Raw genomic sequence first — 20,868 nt, 5'->3', positions numbered from 1 at the left:
TCAAACTAATATGAGCGCGCTTATTAGAGACAATCAACTAGAGGAAAACAAGATGAGATGCGACAATGTTGTTAATTGATCAATTCATATCAATCAAATGGTGGGTAATAATACCGTTGTGATGTGCTCCTTACTATCTGACTAGCTGCACCTCCTTTGAGCATAATGGCACTAGAATTTAACCGATTCCACTTCCCAACAGTCATTTGAAAACAGTTCTAAGTCGGCTAGTCTCACAAGTTATTTTTTCTTTACCGTTGCTTTGCCTCAGACTTTGCCTTAAACAATCTGACTTTTCGGGTACTTAATTTCAATTTCAGAAAGATGTTATTTTCAGATTTGTGGTAATGAATGATAAATCACTTCATGCCTCTCTTGAGACCGAAAGGTGAGAAAATTTCCATATTAAGTGCTATAAAGAGTTAACCTAGTTATAAAGAGTATACTTAAGCTGACCGAAAATTTCCGTATTAAGTGCTATAAAGAGTTAATTACCAATTGAACGTCAACGCAAACGAAGGTTTTGACAATTTTTTGGGCTTTTTCCGTTTAAATGGTATTTTGCGTACCTATGGCTTGTCAGTACTTCTGTCACGGTTTTTAATTTTCCGCCGGGCGGAACCAAAAAGATCTTGATATGCTTTCTTATGAAGAAGATAAACCCTTATTCAAAAGAGTTCGGTCAGTAAGAAGAGCACGACAGTTTTTTGTGAAATATTATGAAAATGTGAGCGATGTGTGATTTCAGTTTCTCTAACCCTGATTGTGACATATATACTTGCTAGTCTATTCTGGCTACCGCTCCAGTCAGTACACACCTCACCTGTGTCTCCTGATGTGACCAAAACCCATTTACCCCATACATCAAGTAAGTCCTACTTAATGTATGTTCATCTTTTTCGTGGCCGAGAGGTAAAGCGTGTGAATAGCCCGCCTTGGACCGGAGACCGAGTTGTTTAATTATGCATTCTTTCGGTCCGAAGTAAAGTAGTAAAATTGTTGTTTGTACCTTATTAAAAAAGTTTACGATTTAGTTGTTCGCCTTGATTACCATTGAGCCTCCAATATTGATCTACAGAATCGTGAATATTTGAATTTAATTGTTGCCAATTTTTAAATCTATAGGAAAAAGTGAAATAAATTTGATTCAGTCTTCAGATGAACAACACATTCATTCTGCGCCTAAGCTGAGGTAGTTTTGAGCTATCAGGGCAGCTGTAATAGCACAAAATCTGTTGAATGTGATTGTGAAATTTTGCAATCATTTGTTCTCAAAAATTTTGATTTCTTCTAACCATGGCACCCTTGTAGGACGCTATTGGACAAAAAGTAATATTGGAGATATAATGGAATTTTCGGTCCTAGGCTTTCAGAGACAAGATTCCTAATCAATTTTCTTAGACTTGAATCATGACTCAAGTGCAAAAAGGCAGTTTTTTTCCACATTAATACTCCGATGGCCCGTGCTTTTAAAGACGTTTATGTGAACCTTGATTTGCAATGTGAGCAAAATCAGTAACTTCTGACATTTATCTAATAAAAATTATAGATCAGTTATTTACATATGAAAGTGACCATTTTTGTAATTGTGTATGAAACAAGCAATCTTTAATTTAATCATAAATAACTAAGCTCGATGAAACGCAGGATCAGGTTCGTATAAATTTTATCTTTCAATTAATTGATCTATAAATTAATAGGAATGATGAGGCATGGTAATGAGAAAGCTTCATTGAAACATTCAGTTCATCTTCAGCCGAAGAAATAATACGTAAAACCCTTGCAGCATAGAATGTTTACTCAAAGGGTTCTTCGAATTTAATTTTCTAAGATAAGATGCCTTGAAAATCCCTGCATTTTTGCAGATAAAAATTAGGGATAATTTAACGCCGTAACGCTCAAGTTTATTCCATTTCTTATGTTTGGGGACCTATTGTTTCTTTTCAAGCAGAATTCAAATAAATGTCCCAAAATATGTTGTTTAGATAAACACTGAAGTTTTAAAAAAAAGTTTGAAAACTTCATCATCAGCTTGTTTGATCCAAAAAAGTGATGTTTTGATTCGTCCCAATGCTTTTGTCAAGTTGTCCAATGGCATACGATTGGCGGGTAAGTAGCTAAGCTCTAATAGTTGGTTTCCATCTGAATTCCAAAGCAAGGGTACTTTAAATGAGAATTGTATTCTTGTCATTTTTCATAGAATTCATTTTTAGAGCAAACCATTCCTGGTTATCCCCAAAATTTTTGATCGGGTCTTCAACCTTTAAATCTTTCTGTGAGAAGATTTGTGAAGTTTGCCGCTTTCTTATCTGCTTCCGCCTTCTGAACTGCTTTCGAATCTGCAGTTGAGGTGAGACGCGTTTGTAACTTGCTAGAGCAACTTATTGCTCTTGAATAATTGTGTAGTTTAAAGCAACAGCCATTAGTGCTACATTATTACCTCTAATACCAGCCCAGTGAGCGTCTGGGGATCCTTCTATGTTTAATTATCACTTTCAAAATCTCCTGCCAGGGGTCTCTTCAAAAGAGCTCACAATGTTAGCTCCAAGCGCGATATCTTGTCAGTGCCAGATCATTTAAACATCCTACAATACCTCTATGTCACGCGATTTCATTGATGGATGCTGATCACTTAGCGACTTCTGGTTAATATAACTTTGAAAGCTTCGGACTACCGTATAACTATTTCGATTGTCTTGAAACAACTAATGTGAATTTCTGTAACAATCGTTCAAATATGCTTTTTGACTCAGCGTGTTCTAATTTTTTCTGCGCTCTATTCTCATTTTAGGGACCAATTTAGATTGCCACGGCTGCTAATTTTGTGTTTTTTAAATTTATTCCTAGAAATTTGGCAGCTCAGCCCAATACTCCTAATGTTACCATCACGCCAAAGACATTTTATTTCATCCCGCATTGTCGTCCTGGACCTTTTTAATAAAATGGAGTTAATCCTTTTTAGATTTTCACAAACCTAAATTATCTGGAAAAGATTTTTGTTAGATTCTAAATTTGCCTTGACTGTTTCAATTCGTATAAGGGTTTCTTAATCGGCATGCCATTGATTGTCCTTTTCACCAGCAAAATTCCCAGGCTAGTGCCTAAGAATTTCTGTACCTATTAAAGGGTTTAAATAAGCTGTTTTGATATCCCTTTGCTAAGCTTATAACCACTCGAATGGTCGATAGGTGTGTAGTAGGTTAGTAAATCCCCGCAGGAACCTGAGAAAATTCTTGCAACAAATCTTCCTTTTAGTCTCACAATCTAACCATCAGATCCTAATTTTAAAGCTGTCTGCTGGCTACTGCCTATCGAATAAACGCCTTCGCTCTTAATATGTTCCTACATCTCATTGTCGACAAAAAGCAAATCTACTCTTCTTTTATAGCTTGAAACCGATTTTTATCGTTAATAGATGCTTTTGCAGTTTGAGGCTGTTGATGCTCCTTTAGAATATCCCCGAAAAAGCTGCCAGACTAAGTTGAGCAGGACTTGTTTTTTGCTGTTCGAAAATCTGATTTTTACTTGGGTATCGAGATTTCATACACATTTCGTTTTCATTGGAGACTACGATGCGGGACCTAATAAATTGTATCTCCCATTCTTTTTATCCCTATGAGATGGGTGTTGCTATCATCTAACGCGCCTAGCAACATGCTTTTTGGAGAGGTCCTATTGACCTTAGTCTTAATTGTTCTATTAGACTTCTACCTTAGGAGTTTTCGTCCCATAATTGCGTCCCACCTTGTCATTCTCTTTTGGCGTATGTTGAGAACTCTAATTTAACACTTTTTTCTCTAGTAAGCTTCGTAATGTCCTTTGAAGTAAATTAACTTGAAACATTGCACAGCAAAGTTCCTGGCTGGCTTATAGCATCAAAAAAATTGCCCAAAATTTTCTGTTGCCTCATCTCTGGTCTTAAACAAAAAAACTTTTTGATACCTACTATGACTATCCACAAACCCTGTAACATACTTGTGACAATCGACAGCTTCTGGAAGAATAGGCCCTGGTATGTATGTATGCAAAATGTCTGGTATCTTTTTTGCTGGAGTCTTTTAGCACTGGGAGTTTCTTAGTCTTGTTCAATTGACAAGTTTAACACATCGTTATATCATGTTCACTTATGTTCAGCCCTATTGCATAATCTTATAACTTTAGCATGCCTTCAATTTTATTGAGCTAGTCTGTTATGCCATGAACTGAGAGAATATCCAAAGAATAAATTGCAAATGTATTCTTCTGCCCTGGGTTTCTAAAGAACTTTCCTCTTCTGTAAAAGGAAATATTGTCTCAATTTTGTTTTGACCTCTAATGCTTTATCAAGCAGCGCTTCATTTTTTCTGCCTTGAGCGTCGACACTGAAACTAAGTTTCTAACATTGTTTGGTACAAGTAGGACATGAGACAACTTAACTGAATGTTTTTTTTGCTTCTGAATGTATGAATGTAATTAACTATAACTTTTCTGTTGTTAAACTTTACTGCTATATGGGTTACTGATATCACCTGATTATTCCCTGTCTAGCTCAATAAATAAACTTTCATACCTTAGCATGTGACAGTTGCTCCGAAGTCTAAAACCAATTCACAACCCAAGCTGTTGTATGTTGTCTGAAAGAAAGAAAAGAATTCCTGCGTATTGTTGTAATCAACGATATTTTGTGAACCACTCTGAAAAGATCTTCAATTTGGCTAACAAGTTTTTCTGTCCTTTGCTGAATTTTCCTAGCTGATCTCGTTTATTTGACCTGCGCACCACATTCATAATATTTTTTCTGTGACTTTTGTGGTTTGTGGACATCTTTTTAAGTTTGCAATCTTGCTATATATCCAAGGCTTTTAACAGTTAAAGCATTTGCGCTCATTATTAATGAGATCTTTCACTTCTCTGAACATTCTTTCCATCGAAATTTATGAGATCTTGCTTGATTTTTTGATTCTTTCATCTTCACCATACATAACCACTGTTGTGAAATTATCATTTTCTTTTGGTGGCACCGTTTGTTAAATCGAGATAAGCATTGTATCACTAACTCCGTCATCTACGGGCTTCAACTTGTATTGCATGTCTTCTGCTCTTGTGAGTTCAGCCAAAAAGTTTTCGTTTGAGCTCTTTTTCAGGCTTGTTAGATCTGCTTTAAATATATTTAATGGAAGCCTCCGAAAACTTCTTTTGAAATAATCATTTTTTTTGGTGACACCGTTTGTTAAATCGAGATAAGCATTGTATCACTAACTCCGTCATCTACGGGCTTCAACTTGTATTGCATGTCTTCTGCTCTTGTGAGTTCAGCCAAAAAGTTTTCGTTTGAGCTCTTTTTCAGGCTTGTTAGATCTGCTTTAAATATATTTAATGGAAGCCTCCGAAAACTTCTTTTGAAATAATCATTTTTTTTTTTTGGTGACACCGTTTGTTAAATCGAGATAAGCATTGTATCACTAACTCCGTCATCTACGGGCTTCAACTTGTATTGCATGTCTTCTGCTCTTGTGAGTTCAGCCAAAAAATTTTCGTTTGAGCTCTTCTTCAGGCTTGTTAGCTCTGCTATAAGTGTATGTAATGGAATCCTCTGAAAACTTCTGAGGCGTTGTCAAATGACATTACATGCTTTGGTGCCGTCTCAGGAAAAGAACTGATTTTTGTCTGACTCATGCTACAGATCTATTTTCTGCTCATCTATTTGCTCTATCGTTTACTTTCGGCTGCTTCTATTTGTTTCTCTGTAGCTTTTTTTAACCGCCGGTTAGATATATCCCTCGAAAGTTGCTGTCCCACTTAGTACTAATTTAAGCGGATGCCTCAAATTGTTCTGCAAAGTAAAGGAAGCCGTCCTTTTGTGCACGAAAAACCTCCTGACCTGGAGCTCACTTCTATCGAAGACTTTTTATACCTTCAGCTCTTTTTTGCACTTTCTTTCCTTCACTTTTTTAAACTTAAATTCGCTGCGCCTATTGCTCTGGTTCTGGTATTTTTTTAAACTGAGGTTGAACTTAGTTCGGTCTTATATCAAAGGTTCTCATCGTTCTCTAAATCAATTCCCTGTTTGTGGCGTTTTTTTTGTAACAAACTTCAGTGATCTCTTTTGCAGCGACACCAGGGATGACGGAAAGGGGAGATTACTTTTTAGAAATGCCATGGGCGCATAACCTATCGGTCCTAGGCTTTCTCAGACAATACTCCTAATCATTTTTTCCTTTATTTTCGGCCCACGTAACAAAAGGCCCCGTTTTTGTTCCACATTAATGCTACGATGGTGTCCCGCTTTTACACTAATGTGAAATTGATTTATAAATTGAACAAAATCAGTATTTTCTGACATTTGTGAAGTAACTTTAAAATCATAGATAAGGTATTCACTCACTGAAAATGGTTATTTGCGGAATTATTTTGTATAAAACAAGCTTGTGTGAGCAGCATCTTTCATTTAATCTTAAGTAACTAAGCTCGATAAAATGCACTGGGATCAGGTTCGTGTGGTTCGTGTGGTTCGTGTGAGTTTTATCTTTCAAATATTTGATATGATAAATTAATAGCAATGATAAGTCATTGTTATCAGAAAACTTCATTGAAACAAAATGGAAAGAGTTGGGTTAGCTCTAGAAAAGTATTTATATTTTTGGCTGAAATATCTTAAATGCGTTTAAAATCTAGGTTTTACCTATAACTTTGAAAAAGTTAGGCGACTTTCAATAATTTTCCTTTTTTTCTAATGGATTCTTCGGTTCATCCCTTTCGGAAAAAATAAGACGTGAAAGCCCTTGCAGCATAGAATATTTACTCAGATATTTTTTTTTCGAATTTTGCTCTTTTTTTTAAGATAGAATGCTTTGAAAAACCCTAGGTTTTTGCAAAAAAATAGGAATAAGTTAACCAAAACGTTTAAATTTATTTATTTCCTCGTGTCTCAGGACAATTGTTTTTATTCAAACAGAGAACCAATCTCTTCAAGTATTTTGTTTTGATTTTTCTCCATTTTAAAATATTTTATTTAAATAAACACTTAAATTTTAGAAAAAAAATATTCAAAGCTTTTCATCATTAGTGTAAATATTTGCTTCCGCATCTTTGATTATTTACAAAAGCACGAAAAAATGAGTGGCATAACCGGTGAACGAGACGTAACTTGATTCGAACTGCAGGGAAAACTCCATTTTTTTTCTTGATGTTAATTCTCTTTTGTCATATCATCCATGAATGTCTCTGACAAAACATTTCCTTTTGCGTTTCAACTCAAACGTTGACTTTTTATAGAAATGATAGAAAATTTGACAATTTCGTTTTACAACCAGAACCGGAGAATTGAGGAGAGTATGACCTTTAGAGGCACTGGGACATTATATGCGGACGCATATTACCGAGCCCCCTATAGTTGATATGCCTGGTGAAATTTATTTCCCTCATTACTGTAATTTTAAATAAAATGTATACCGAATTATCGATTATCGTGAAGAATTTTTAAAAAATTTGTAATTTTCAATATTGACGTCCTGTGCTTGCTTGGGACATTCATATTTCCAATCGACATAGTTTTGTTAATTTTATGAAGGAAAACTGTTTCAGGATGTGTGGGAGAAGAAATTCCCTACAATAATAAAGCGAATGAAAGAGCGTGTGTAACTGTAGTCCACCACAGACAACTAGAGTACTCAGAGTCAGAAAGGGCTTGTGTGAACAGTGAATATTCGGCCAATTTGCCCATATTTGTTGACCAAGAAGACGCTGATAATTTCACAACGTATTTGGTCAGCAAGAGTCACAAGCTGTCAATCAATCAGCCATTTTTCGTGGCCTATGAGACTGAATACAAGATATTAGCTAATGAGTTCGAAGTGGAAAGTGTCTCTTTCAAGTGTTTTGTGCCTACTTTGATGACACACGATGAGACGGAAGATGGAAAGAAACATCATTACGTCAGTGTCGAGGGCAACAAGAGTTAGTTAATAGTAACTCATCTTCAATTTTCGGCAAATTACCTGACTGTTTTTTCGGAAGAAAAAATGTTTCCATTGGTTTGCGAAGTCTCTCAAAGAATATTAATTATTTGCTCTCCTTTTTCACAATTCAAAAAATTTGAATTGTATTGGGGGGGCTGCTTTTTACTACTCGAAGAGGTGAGTAATGGTGATCTATTACAATCCAAAGGAAGGAGGTAATGGTGTCGGTTAATTGCTCTAGAACGAAGTTTGAAGCAATTATTATAAAGGTGTTGGTCTTCTTTATGCAAAATTATACTAAGCTTTACTACACACACACACACACACACACACACGGGTCACGCCCCTCCAATGCCGGCATCCCTAAGCCCCAGCTGGCTACTGCCGACGCCAACCACTTGCCGGTCGTTTGTGAGCAATTCGCCCGACGTTAGTCGTTTATGTTTTCAGTTGCTCTCATTCTGAAATGAGGTTTGCTGCTAATATAAAAGTTATTGTTAGCAGGGGATTAACAACATGGTTTTAGCTGAGAGGCTAAGATGTCTGAATGCTAGCCTAGAGGGCGATGGTTCGAACCCCTATCAAGTCCGAGGTATTGGACCCAAAAAATTTTTAAGCTATACCCCTAAATTAAATTGCTCCCATACTGTCGTTCGAGAGCAACAATTCATCCAACGTTTGTCGATTTTTCTATAAAAAACAATTGGGGACTTCTCTGTTCATAAGATATAATGTCTAACCCCACACTTGAAAACAAGTGTTTAGGTCAATCTTTTGAACAAAATTCAAAAGCAGAGAAGTTTCGAGAGATTGTAAGAATAAAAGTAGGCGTGGAATAATGTATGCTATGCGATCAAATTTATTTTGATAGGGTGCAATATTTTCCAAAGCAGTTTTATTTTCAGTTCTTACTTTTCATCTCAATTGAAATTTCTAAAAACTGTTTGCAAATAATTATGCGCTTTGCACTTTTTTGATGATTTTAAGCATGTACTTTAAGATGACGTTTTGACCTATTTGTCGTCGTTTTGGACTTTTTTTAAAAAAGTTTTCGTATTTTTAAATAGCCGCCGTCAGCACCTCAACGTCTGTTCTTTAGGTGCTTTCCATTTCAGATTTCGTTTTACCTTTTGTTCGCATTTTTAGTTTTACATATGTCATGCCTTTCCCGTCTGGTTTTTATCTTACCTCACTCACTTTTTCTCTTGAATGGATTCAAAACCATTTCACTGAAGTAATTACGCAATAAAGTAACCTTGGTCAAGGTCAAAGGAGCAAAATAAAAAGTAACGGAATAAACCGATAATAAAGCCAGATCATTAAGCCATGGTACAGTGCATTAGGTTATCTTTTACATAGCTTCTTTACAGAGCTTGCTTGCTGGTATTAGTATTAAGTTTAATAGACATCAGTTTAGAAGCTGAGTAAATTTCGAGAATCTAACTGAACCTGTACACAAAATTAGTACATGTTTTGAGACTTAAAAAAATTAGTTCTATTTCTATCCCTTTTTAATATCTCTCAAGCAAGAAGTTTGTAGCAATTTTATTACTCCTTTGGTCTTTTCATGATGTTTTGCTTGACCAATTTTACGTCTGACTCATTTGACTTTTCGTCTTAAAAAACGAGATAAACAGTAGCGCTCGGAGGGCATTAAGTCGAGCAGCAGCTCTCTTAATGCCTTACTAGTCTCTTAAAGACTTACAAAGTATGCGATTTACCGAAATTGTTTTGAGGAAACAGTTTCAAGGTGTGAAGGGTGGTTCTTAGTTTTAAAAGTTTGAGCCCCCTCAGTGACCTCTCTCAATCCGACCCCTAACGCTCCTCCATCCACTCTCCTCCAAACTGACGATTTGGACCCCCTCTAGTCCAGCTCTTGCGCAACCCCCCCCCCCCCCCCCCCTCCTTTGCTTCGTTTTCGTTTGCTGGTTGAATCCTGATTTGTTAAAAGATCAACGGCGGCTGTTTTCCGGCAATTTGAGGGCTCTATTTTTATTTTCCTACAGTCTATAGAGTTTTGTGCTATCAGTAATTCTTTCTGGAAGTTGTTGGTTTTCCATTAAGAAAGTTCAAAGTCTCATTTTGGACTGTTTTTGTCCAGTTTTGAGAAAAGACCCAAGCATTTTTTTTATCTCTTTGGGGGTGGGGGTTTGAAGCAGTATCTTAATTTTAAATCTATGTAAACCGTTCAAAGTGGTTTGAACGATAAAATGCTATTTCAAAAAAATGTGTATTGGTATCGAAAAATGTGTATTGGTATCGAAACATAAGCTGAGCGTAGCTATATTGCGGTGATTTCGATATTTGTCGTTATAATTCGAAGACTATTGGTATTCTATAGGTTTTTAAAGCTGAAGCAAGTTTGTTCCTAACTTTGACTGATCTGTTTTCGAACATGACTTCCGTTTAAGAACATTGATCTCTGTTTTCGAACGTTGGAAGTTCACAGTAGCTTATTTTTTATTATTAAGTTGTTCTCAAACATATTTTGTAGCTATTATATTTGTCCTGTGGTCTTTTTAAATGCGATTTTTTGCTTTACCGATTTTTCGTGTGACCCTTTTAACTTTTCGTCCTCAAAAACGAGATGAGCAGATGAAGCCCGGAGGGCAATAAATGACTGAGCAGCTCTCTTAGAGTCTTGCTTCTTATGAGTCTCTCTCTCTCTCTCTCTCTCTCTCTCTCTCTCTCTCTCTCTCTATCTATCTATCTATCTATCTTTCTCTCTCTCTCTCTCTCTCTCTCTCTCTCTCTCTATCTCTATCCAGTCACCCACCCCCTCACCACCCCCCCCCCCCAACGCTCCACCGTCCACCCTCCTTCTGGCTATTTGGAACTCCTCCCTATTCAAACAACAGACACCCCCACCAACCTTAAACTCATCCCCCCCCCCTCTCGAAGAAGACAGACCCTATCTAACTCCGGCCCCCAATAACCCATGCAACCCCCATTAAATCCCCTCGATGAAGCACCAGCTCCCCACCCCCTTCAACCTGGTCTCAGCCCTAAACTAAAAACTGTCTCCATTTTGTTCTTTCTTCGGGTATTCCAGAGGCTATGTTTTTGTTGTCGTCTGATACTTTTATTTCGTTTTACATTTGTTATCGAACCTTTTTTTTCTCGAGTGATTCGACTGCTCGCTTTTTAACGCTTGATTTCTTGTTTTTTAAGTGATTCAATTTGGAGAGAGTGCTAAGGCGGAATAGTTGAGTGGTTAAGGACTGTTATACGAAGATTGCGGATTAAAGGCCCGCCGTGTCGGAAAATTTGCCTCCGTAGAAATTGTTTCGGATACACTCCCTCTGAATTCAATTGTCATGCCTGTCATGACTAGATTTTGATTAAGCGTGACTTAGCTCGCTAACAAAAATTATTTTTGCACCTCATGACTAATACTCTAATATGAATCAGTTGAAGCTCAAAGAAAACTTTTATTTTTAATGAAAATAATTAAAAACGGCTTCTGCGGAGTGAAATTGAACAAGCCAAATCAATTGATCACTGAAATTTATTAAATAGTTTTTAAAGAGCCCAGATTTTTCCATCTCGTTTTTGTACGTTTCTATGTATTTTACAGTACGCAGGTCACTTTGCAGCTCTGCCCGTAATATGCAGGCTATGGTTTTTGCGATGTGTTTTGGTTAAAGGTGGTGTTTTTGGTACTTTTGGCCGAATTTTTAAATGATTGTTGTTTATTGTATTTTTTTAATAAAGGAAATTGGTTAAATTAAATTTTGGCGTTCAGTTTTTGAAATTGTCAATCTATTTCTGTTTCTCAGCGTTTTTCTAGTTTATGGTTGAATTTAGAGTTTTTGTATGAGAGGTTCTTCTGAGAAAAGGCGCTTTCTTGTTCCTTGGTCTCGGTTTGCACTGTAACCTAATTGTTTTGTTTATAGTTTGTTTGTGGTCTAATGAATAAGAGTGCACTGTATTAGCGTTCTGATGCAGTTAATTGTTTTGGGACAGCTACTGATGAAGACTTTTTAGGAAAATGATATACAATTCTGATTTTGTCATCTTTTTCTTTTGTTTAATAATGGTTTGCTTTGTTAGTTAATAATTGGTTTTCTTTGTTTAGAAAGAAGCAGACTTAGGTAGAAGTAAATTCCACTTTGAGGCGATTCCAGAGTCTTCCGGCTGCGTTTATTTTTCCGTTAATATTTACTGTTTATTTTACTGTTTATTTTACTGTTATCCAAGCGTCATTTTGACCTAAAAGCCAAATGGTAAAATTGACGTCTTGGAGAAATTTTTGCTGAATGAGAAATTTTTGTTCATGCGCTGTGTTGATTTAATGACTTGATTTTTTTTCGTCCGAACTGTTTATTTTGTGCCGAATGTAGCCGTTTTTGTCTGATTTAAAAAAAAATGTTGGCAATCTTTATACCTTTACAATCTTTACAAGCCTTCAAAAGAATAAAGTATTTTGCTGCTTAGAAAAAATTGTTTTTCAAAACGCATTAGTGGTTCAGGTAGAAATTGGGCTCAAAATTCTTTCTGGATACCTTTCTTTTACACTTTTCCTTCTGTGGAATTAACTCGAAAGGAATGATTTTCCTTCCAACTTTGGTTTTCGATTTTGTTTTCGACAACGTTTTTGAAATCCTAAATTCTGATTGCATTAAGTTGTTTGTTGACCAAATTATCCTGAAGTTCCCTGTTCATGTTGTATTTTAGTATTAAATTAAGGATATTTTTCAGGCCGAAGAAGCTAACGTGCGTTCTCTATTTTGCCCCTTTTTGGCAATAAAGTTTTACGTTTCAAATGTTTGGTTATCCAGCGTTTTACTCTTAAACACATTTTGAAGTCGAGCTTGCATTGGAATGTATAAATAAACCTTTCTATTCAATTCTTCTGTTTTGATTCATGGTTTTAGTTCAAGTTTTCCTTCGATTTGAAATCGGTTTGTTGTTTGTTTTTGAGTGTGGACTTTTTTATTCCATGGTTGTTTCTGATTCCATATAGCTACAAAAATGGTGGGCAATGCGTTATTTTTATCAGAATTATTTTTTCCTGATGAATTTTTGCGTGTTTTATATGATTTCACATTTTTGCCTGATTTTTTTTGATATTGCTTTCCTGTTTACTACTGTTTACTTTTTGTTTTTAATAATATCCTGATGTTCAGAAGTGGCATAATTGGATGTTTTAAATGTTTTTGGCAACTAGGTTGGATGGTGATACGAGTTTCCGTATAATATTTTTCTCTGAAAGATTGCTTGCATCTGGAGTTTGGTATTAAAGGGTTTTGTAATAATGATTTGCTTTCTGGTGTTAGCTGTTTAATTGCTCTCAAACGAAGTTTGTAGCAATTATATTAGTCCTGTCGGTCTTTTTTTTATGCGATTTTTCGCTTGACCAATTTTTCGTCTGACGCTTTTGACTTTTCGTCCTCAAAAACGGGATAAACAGGTAGCGCCCAGCGGGCATTATGTGCTCTTAGAGCCTTTCAGGTCTGTTTCAGCTCAAACTGTCTTGGAGACTTATACTTATGGTGTGAGGGGCGGTTCTTAGAGGTTGACACCCCCCCCCTTTGTTGACCCCCCACCCCCACTATTGGCTCCACCCCCCCCACCGCGCTTTTGCCACCCCCCACCCAGTGCTGCCCCCATCAGCCCCCGGTGCACCCCCCCCCCCCGTGGCTAGCTACTGACCAAGCCAACCGCTCGCCGGTCGTTTGAGAGCAATTCGCCCGACGTTAGTCGGTTATGTTTACTTTTTTTCTGGATTACTTTCAATTTTTATTTTAAATTAGTTGATCGGACATCTACTATCTAACAAGAAAGTACTAGCAATAGTATTTTTGGTATCGAAGCTTTTCTCTGTTTACAAAATAATAGATCTTCTGCAGTGTGGACAAAAATATTTTCTGTTTTCAAAAGTACTTCGGTTCGTTTCCCAAGATTATGAAAGTTTTGCTTTCCTGTATGCCTTAAGTAGTAAGATTTTGTCTATTTAAGTCTCTGATTGAAATAATGCGATCTGATATTGTTAGATGGCTCAACTTTTTGGAGTTTGCAGTTTTTGTTCCTCATAGGAATGTAATTTTTGAACGTTACGAGATATTCTATTTCTAATTATTTTCCCTTGTCGAAAAAATTTTCCATTGTTTTTTGGGGGGATTATTTAGGGTTTGTAATTTGTGTCTGGACTCTAATCTAGCTATTTTGGTGAGACTTCGCGTAAATATCCGTAAGGATAAAGCCCTCGTGACAATTGGTTAAAATTTTCCTTCAAGTTTTTCAGATGATTCAGCAACCACACAAAAATTTTGAATCTGCTTCAATAACGTTTAATTTTGGTTCTCAAATTCAATTTTTGTTCGATTTTTTTTGTGTTCAGCTAAATGAATTCAGTGCTCAGTTAAGTTAGTTCCGTTAAATTTGCTTTCGTTTTCCTGTAGTTTTTTGGTTAAGTACCGACGCTTCGAGTCGTTTCCGGATTTCTTTGTCTGGTCTTAAGATTCAAGAACTTTTGAAAACCGCGTGGCGTCAACTTTACTTCAAATCAGCTTTATCTATCGGTTTTTTTGTAACATCAAATTTCTAATATAAGTGATGGCCACCGTCAGCCTCTCAGCAGCTACTTTTTACGTGCTTATCTTTTCTTTATGCGTTTTACCGGTTTTTCGTTACATGTTTGACTTCTGACTTACCTCACTCGCTGTTTCAACTGAATGGAATTTAGAATTCAAGGAGCAAATTAACCCAAAGACGACCAAGGTCAAAAAGCAAAATCAAATGAAACGGGCCAAATCAATAAAGCCCGGGCACTAAGACTTTAAGTTTAAAGATTTATTTCATTAAGTTTTCATCAGTTCCTGACTTAATATGGCCAGTTGGTATTAATATTAAGCTGATTGTTATCCAATGCTGATTGTTGAGCTGAATGTTTCCAATTTGGAGGGTGAATTGACCATGATGAGTCTTCGTACCCATTTAAATTTTTTTTGAGGCAATGGTCGATTTTTCTCCAACTGTTTCAATCCCAGCGTTAGTGGGGTCTACGTCGGCTATTTTCCGGCAATCTGTCGGCTATGTTTAGAGTTAATCTGCTACTCATGCGAATGATGTTTTTGGTCTTACATGACTTACCTCATTCTCATAAATGACTTTGATCACTTTCGAAGACTTTTTGTTGGTTTTAGTGGAATGAGTCAAGGTCAATAAGGTCATGGATAGTCTACTCGAAGGTCATTTGAGGGTAGCTATCAGAAAGAATACGAATTAAACAGATTCTGAACCAATATATAACATCACTGCAATCATTTATAAGATGAATTTTCTCTTTGGCCTTATTTATTTTTATTGGCATTTTGAGACTCTAGGAGCTGTCTCATTTAAAACTGCGATGTTTTCAAGTGTTTCGTCAAATCAACGTCTAGGGATATAATTTAAAGACTGAGTTAGGAGTTGTGTATTTTGAGCTATTTATATGGCCATAATCGGTGAAATTTATCATGAGAGCACTAACTGACTTGTTTCTGTAGATGAGCAAAGCTACTGCTCTGACTATGAGAAGCACCCTCGCAATTATGAAGATGACGGGGCGGATGCCAATGAACAGAGGATTCTAGACTGTGTTCAGGTTCAGGCCGAATCAGCAGTTGTGGGACTAGCGTTCAACAATGCCCTCTTCTCACGCGCCGACTGCTCTCAACCAGCACAAGTAGTCTGCATCCGATGTAGGTTGAGATTTTTTTGAAAAACAATAAAATTTATGAAATTATGTTTAATTTCTATAAACAGGTGAATTTCCAATTCTATTCAACAGTATTAAAAGCGTCATAATGTGCCTGTGATATGGCTTTCAGATGTCTTGTATCTGAGGTGAGCTAATCTAGAGAATCATTCCATTTATCAATGAATTGAAACTTGATGCACCTTGGTAAGACATGCAGCTTGACACTCTTGACAAAACTTTTGTCTTTGAGAAGAGCTTGCTGATTGCTGTCGAACGAAGTTGGACGCAATTATTGTAAACGTGTGTATTTATGCAAAGTACTCAGTTGCTGAGTGATTTGCGTACTTTCACCTCATCTCTCCATTTAGTTCTCGTCTACTTGTTTTAACTGTTGTAAACTACGGGATAACTGAGGGCAATTTTAGAATTTATTCTGTAGGCGTGGAGTCGTGACATTTTTTTATATTATATTGTTGGTAAAAAAAAATTCACGTAAAATTGATATTTGGTTTTTCAATATTTTTTCTCTCAATTTGTATTATCTCTAATTCTCCTTGTTCTGATTTTGGTGGTCCTTTTCTGGAACGTGTCATCGAAATAGGTGCGAAATCAAAACCTGGGATTGAGATCGAACAGAACTTTATGAAACTTTGAAATTTTGTTGAGTTTTGTTTTCTTTGGAAGATTTTTAATTATATATTAATTGTATGTTGTTAATAAGCGCCCTCATTTTTCAGCTGGCTATTATAGCGGCACTAATTTTTTTTTGTCTTATCTATGCTAGCTTTTTTCTTCTCTCATTTTGCTCAAATTGTTTTTAAGCAGTTGCTCAGCAAAATGATCTCGAATCCACAGTGTCTGTATCGAAAGCCAAAATCGAAAATAGAACCCTTGAAGACCAATTTTGGATGCCGCTACTTGACCTTTGTTCTTATATCTCAGTTTCCATGTCTAATGCTTATTGGTATTGATACTAACCACTGCATCCCCTCATTAGGAAACGGGAGTATGCCTAAGTACGGAATAACATTAAATAGTTTGCACTTCAAAAGTATTTTCTCTACAAAAATCAATTTTATTTCAATCCCGATCGGGGTTATGGGAATAAATGGCGGCTACTTTCCTTCAATCTGCTGGGGTGTGTTTTCAATGCTGACTTTGATAATTAAGTTGAAGACATCGAACAGTGCGGTCATTTTCCTGCTAAGGGTTGTTCTGTTCATTATTCCGGCTAGTTTTTTAAGGAGATTTTTACACATTCTTGCAATTATTTGAAACAAGTACAGTCAGATTAGGGTATGATTTTTGTCACGCCAAAGTACTAAGAAGTGCGAAAATGCGATTGGTTATATGGTGTTTAAGGTTTTCTTTTAAATAGTTGTCCTTTTCTTTACGGGATAGAGTCCCTAAACTAAGTTAAGTAGTCTTTCAAGTGCTTGAATTTGAGTTTTGAATGTGCTGGCTGGTCATAATGGTTTTCTGAGTTGTTTTTAATAATTGGTGTTCAATTGTCGCTTGTTCCAGTCCGCAGTGGTCTTGCGCAAGAATTTTGTTGCAAGGTTTTTTTTGAAGCAAATGTTTTACTGGCTACTTAAAAAATTTTGAATTTTGCTATTTTCAACTTTTTTACTTTCCTTTCTTTGACTTCTTAGATTAGTTGCGGTTCTGACAATCAGTGAAATTCTTTGAATGGCTTTTGGCTTGCGAGTGTGGTAGTTAATTTTTTTCTGCACCAAATTTGCTTTGACTTTATTATCTTCAAGAACTTTAACAATTTTTCTTTAAGTTGTGCAAGTTTTTTTTAATTTTTTTTTAAATTTTCCAGTGGTTTGTGCCTCTTCTTGACTATATTATTTCTGACCAGTTTTCTGCTGCATAGCAAATAATCTGTGTGGGTTTGGTTTTTATGAATTGGTTTTGAAGTCTAGAAATAAAAATTAGACCAATTTGCATTATTTGTTCAAATAGTTTTTTTTTTTGCGTTTTTTGGTTCAAATGGTCAATTAAACCTTTTAAGAGGGGCACTTGCGTACAGGTTTGCTTTTCAATGTTTCTAAACACATGAGAATCAGGAACCTTCTGCGAATCTATAGTATTTGTTGCTAATTTCAATTTTATGAATTTTTGATGTTTCTGCCTGCCTTTTGCCTGCATCTTATACGTCAATCAACATTTCTCTTGCGTAGAAAGTTTCATATTCTGACTTCATTTCTCCTGCATTGGAAACCTTGATATTTAACACGCTGATGTCAAAAAATCGAAATGTCTACAATTTTCATTTTTGCTTTTTAAATTTTGTCTCTGGATTGTAATTGTCAATTGATCTGCTGGTTGGTCTGATAAAAGATTTTTTTCATTCAATTTTTTATTTTGTTTCAGAACCTGTCATTCTACGTTTCCTAGACTGTTGCTTAGACTGAATAAAGACAGGTCTCATTGGTTCTCTAATGGGTATCACTGAATTTATTTAATGGTTTCAACTCATCTATATTGATTATAACTTCATTTGCTCTCATGAAATGTTGGGTTGAGTTTTGCCCGTCTTTTTAATACTATTTGAGGTCTTGTTATTTGGTCTCATTGATAGCAGGTCTCAATAGCTCTCTGTTGAGGCTTAATTGAATCTATTGAAACCGTACAATTCTAATCTAGCGTTTTTACAACAGTTGTATTCGAACGTTATCAGTGATCTATTTTTTACCCGTGATTGTTGGTCTTTTCGTTTGTTGTCTTTTAACTTAGTCTGACTAATTAATTGTGTCACCGACTATTTAATTTAACAAATTTGGATCTCTTTAGGTTTCTGGATTCTTTGTGCGTGCTGTCGGGTCTCCTACAGCGAACGTCTGATAGACGTGTTTTTATTCAGTTGAATAATCGTGAGAACACGTTGGAAAAATCTGAGTTTTTATTTGTTTGTCGTGTATGTATTTGCATAAGCTTTGTTGGCTATCAAAGGCTCTTTTTGTTAACTAACTGAGGTTTATTGTCAGGTCTTTGGTATTTCCATTTCTTTGAATTTTAATTCAAGACTTATCTTGCTGTTTTTAACATCCTTTCACACATTTTGATGATTTTTGAAGTCAAATTGGAGTAGTGATTTTGGTCACGCCGAAACAGGAAGTTGAGTGAAAAAGCGAGTACTTATGCGGCATGAGTTTTTTTCACTCTAATTTCAAAGCAGAATGAGAAAACGTCGTTTGAACAAAAATTCGCTTCCTCGATTGTGGTTTTTTGTTCACCTGCGACATTGTGACTTATATTTACTGGTTTTTTAATTTTTTATATCAGATTGTTTTCTAATTAAATTCTTTGAATTGTTTCAGGACTTGTCCTGCAATGGTTTTTTATTTCGTCAACAGGATTTTTGTTACAACCATATGACGTCACGACCATCACTTCAAATGTGGTTTTTGATCATTCATTCATGCAACTTCAACTGATTTTCATGCGCAACGTCATTTTTCACTCTTAGTAGAGTGTTTTTTTTGTTCATTTGCGTTATTAAAGTTTTGTTCACGTGACTTAAGTCTTTACTTGACTTTTTTTAAATTTATACGTGACTTAATTCAAAAGGATAAGGTCAAATGAGTGTGTGTCACTCTAACTGAAGGGTTTTTAAGGGCTGCTCACAAGAATCAGCAATAAGTTAAACATATTCTCAAAATAGAACAGTTCAGCATTTTGAAGTTTCTGTTTTGGTCTGTTTCGTTTACCATCTTTTTGAAACTGCAGATCTACGAAGCTATTGTGGCTATTTTCTGGCAATCTGCCAGCTATGTTTTTTTACCTGTCAATTCAGTTCAATACCTGTTGCTATCTTTATTGTACGGCACTTGACTCTATTTCGCAGCTATTTCGGCAATCTGCTGGCAGTAAAATATATTTTACTTCCTTATTTTTCTGTCATCAAGCCATGAAGTATATTGTTAGCAGAACTAATGTTTTCAGATATCATTTCTTTGTTCCTGTCTTCATTTTTCTCGCCAAATGAAATTCTGCCAAAGTTGCCATTTTGCTCTAAAAACTTGGTATGGCGTGATTTTAAAATCAATTCTACGGGTCTTTATCTAACTGCTTAAATTTTGACAGAGAGTACGCCACAATTGAAGTTGATTTAGACCATCTAAATCCTCTAATTGGTCAATACCGACCTCTAATCTGTCATCTTTGATCAATTAAGAGCTCTCATTCTTGAGCAGTCTGTTCGGCTGGGCTGTATGTATCATTTGAAGAAGATAGCAACTAGAGTTGAAGGTCACTGAGGCTCCATCGTTTGGTCTTTAAATTGAATCTAATTGATTCTAATGGTCAGATAGTACTAATGCTTTGAATGTGCAATGTCATGAATTGCTGACGAGGTAGAGCTAAGTCATACAATTAGGCCTTACTAGTAGTTTTTAAAGGCCATGCGACAAATTAAGAGAGTGACCAACTTTTTAGTGCAAATATTGATAGTGGGGCTGACCAAGAAAGAAGCCTCTTTTACTTTATTACCTTAATTTCACCGTGTTCAGAACTTTGTACGCACAAATTTCGTTGCTGTGTAGCGTTAAATAATTATATTTTCAGCAACTTAACGACAAAACTAAAGGAAAATGCTTCGAAATCGTTATTAGAAAATATTTCAACTTCTGAATATAAAAATATTTTAATTTTGTTAATTTTAAGCAAGAGAAGATAGAAGATTTCAACTTTTTAACTTTTGAGGTGCAAATATACGTTAAATATGTAAGGAACAATTCATGAGATTATAAACAATACGTTATAATTAATGTCTAAATAATTCCCGAAGGTCTTTTTTCAGGGCTTCTGGAGTTCGAATGTGAAGCACCCGAGGAGATTGGGAATATTGATAATGAAGATGCATTTATGGACGGGGACATGAGGTTCTTCTACGATGGAGAAGAAGAAGTGTGCTACAGATACGACTGCAATAAGGACAATGTGAAGAAACACGAGACAACTTGCAAGGTTGCTGATGAGTGTTATGGGAAGGATAGAATAGAGAATTGTTTGCCTGGAATCCCACCAGTGACAAAACCCCCGGTTAAGAAACCCGAATCACCTGGTACGTTCATTGTATATTAAAATTTAATTGCTCAGAAATGAAACTCTTCGAAAAATGCATCAAAAATTAACGTTGATTATGCAAAATTCGGATCTATTCGGTTCCCCCCCCCCCAGTTACAAACTTTATGTTGTTATACAGCCCGTTACTATGTAAAAAAATTGCGCGTGCGCTTG

General features: G+C 35.9%; 1 protein-coding gene across 1 annotated transcript in view; it reads left to right on the top strand.

Annotated features, from left to right (window-relative positions):
- Nucleotides 1-318: 318 nt before the first annotated feature.
- Nucleotides 319-20,868, top strand: part of LOC142340625 (uncharacterized) — a 35,413-nt gene continuing 14,863 nt past the window's right edge. The window contains exons 1-5 of the mRNA XM_075391317.1: nucleotides 319-388; nucleotides 749-868; nucleotides 7,564-7,935; nucleotides 15,428-15,622; nucleotides 20,429-20,692. Of these exons, the coding sequence (XP_075247432.1) occupies nucleotides 352-388; nucleotides 749-868; nucleotides 7,564-7,935; nucleotides 15,428-15,622; nucleotides 20,429-20,692 (988 nt within the window). The 5' untranslated portion in view covers nucleotides 319-351. The remainder of the gene's footprint in view (nucleotides 389-748; nucleotides 869-7,563; nucleotides 7,936-15,427; nucleotides 15,623-20,428; nucleotides 20,693-20,868) is intronic.

Source organism: Convolutriloba macropyga, chromosome 6 (genome assembly GCF_964194025.1).
Source record: "Convolutriloba macropyga chromosome 6, txConMacr16.3, whole genome shotgun sequence".
Classification (NCBI taxonomy): domain Eukaryota; kingdom Metazoa; phylum Xenacoelomorpha; order Acoela; family Convolutidae; genus Convolutriloba; species Convolutriloba macropyga.
This window is presented reverse-complemented; position numbering and strand designations above follow the sequence as displayed.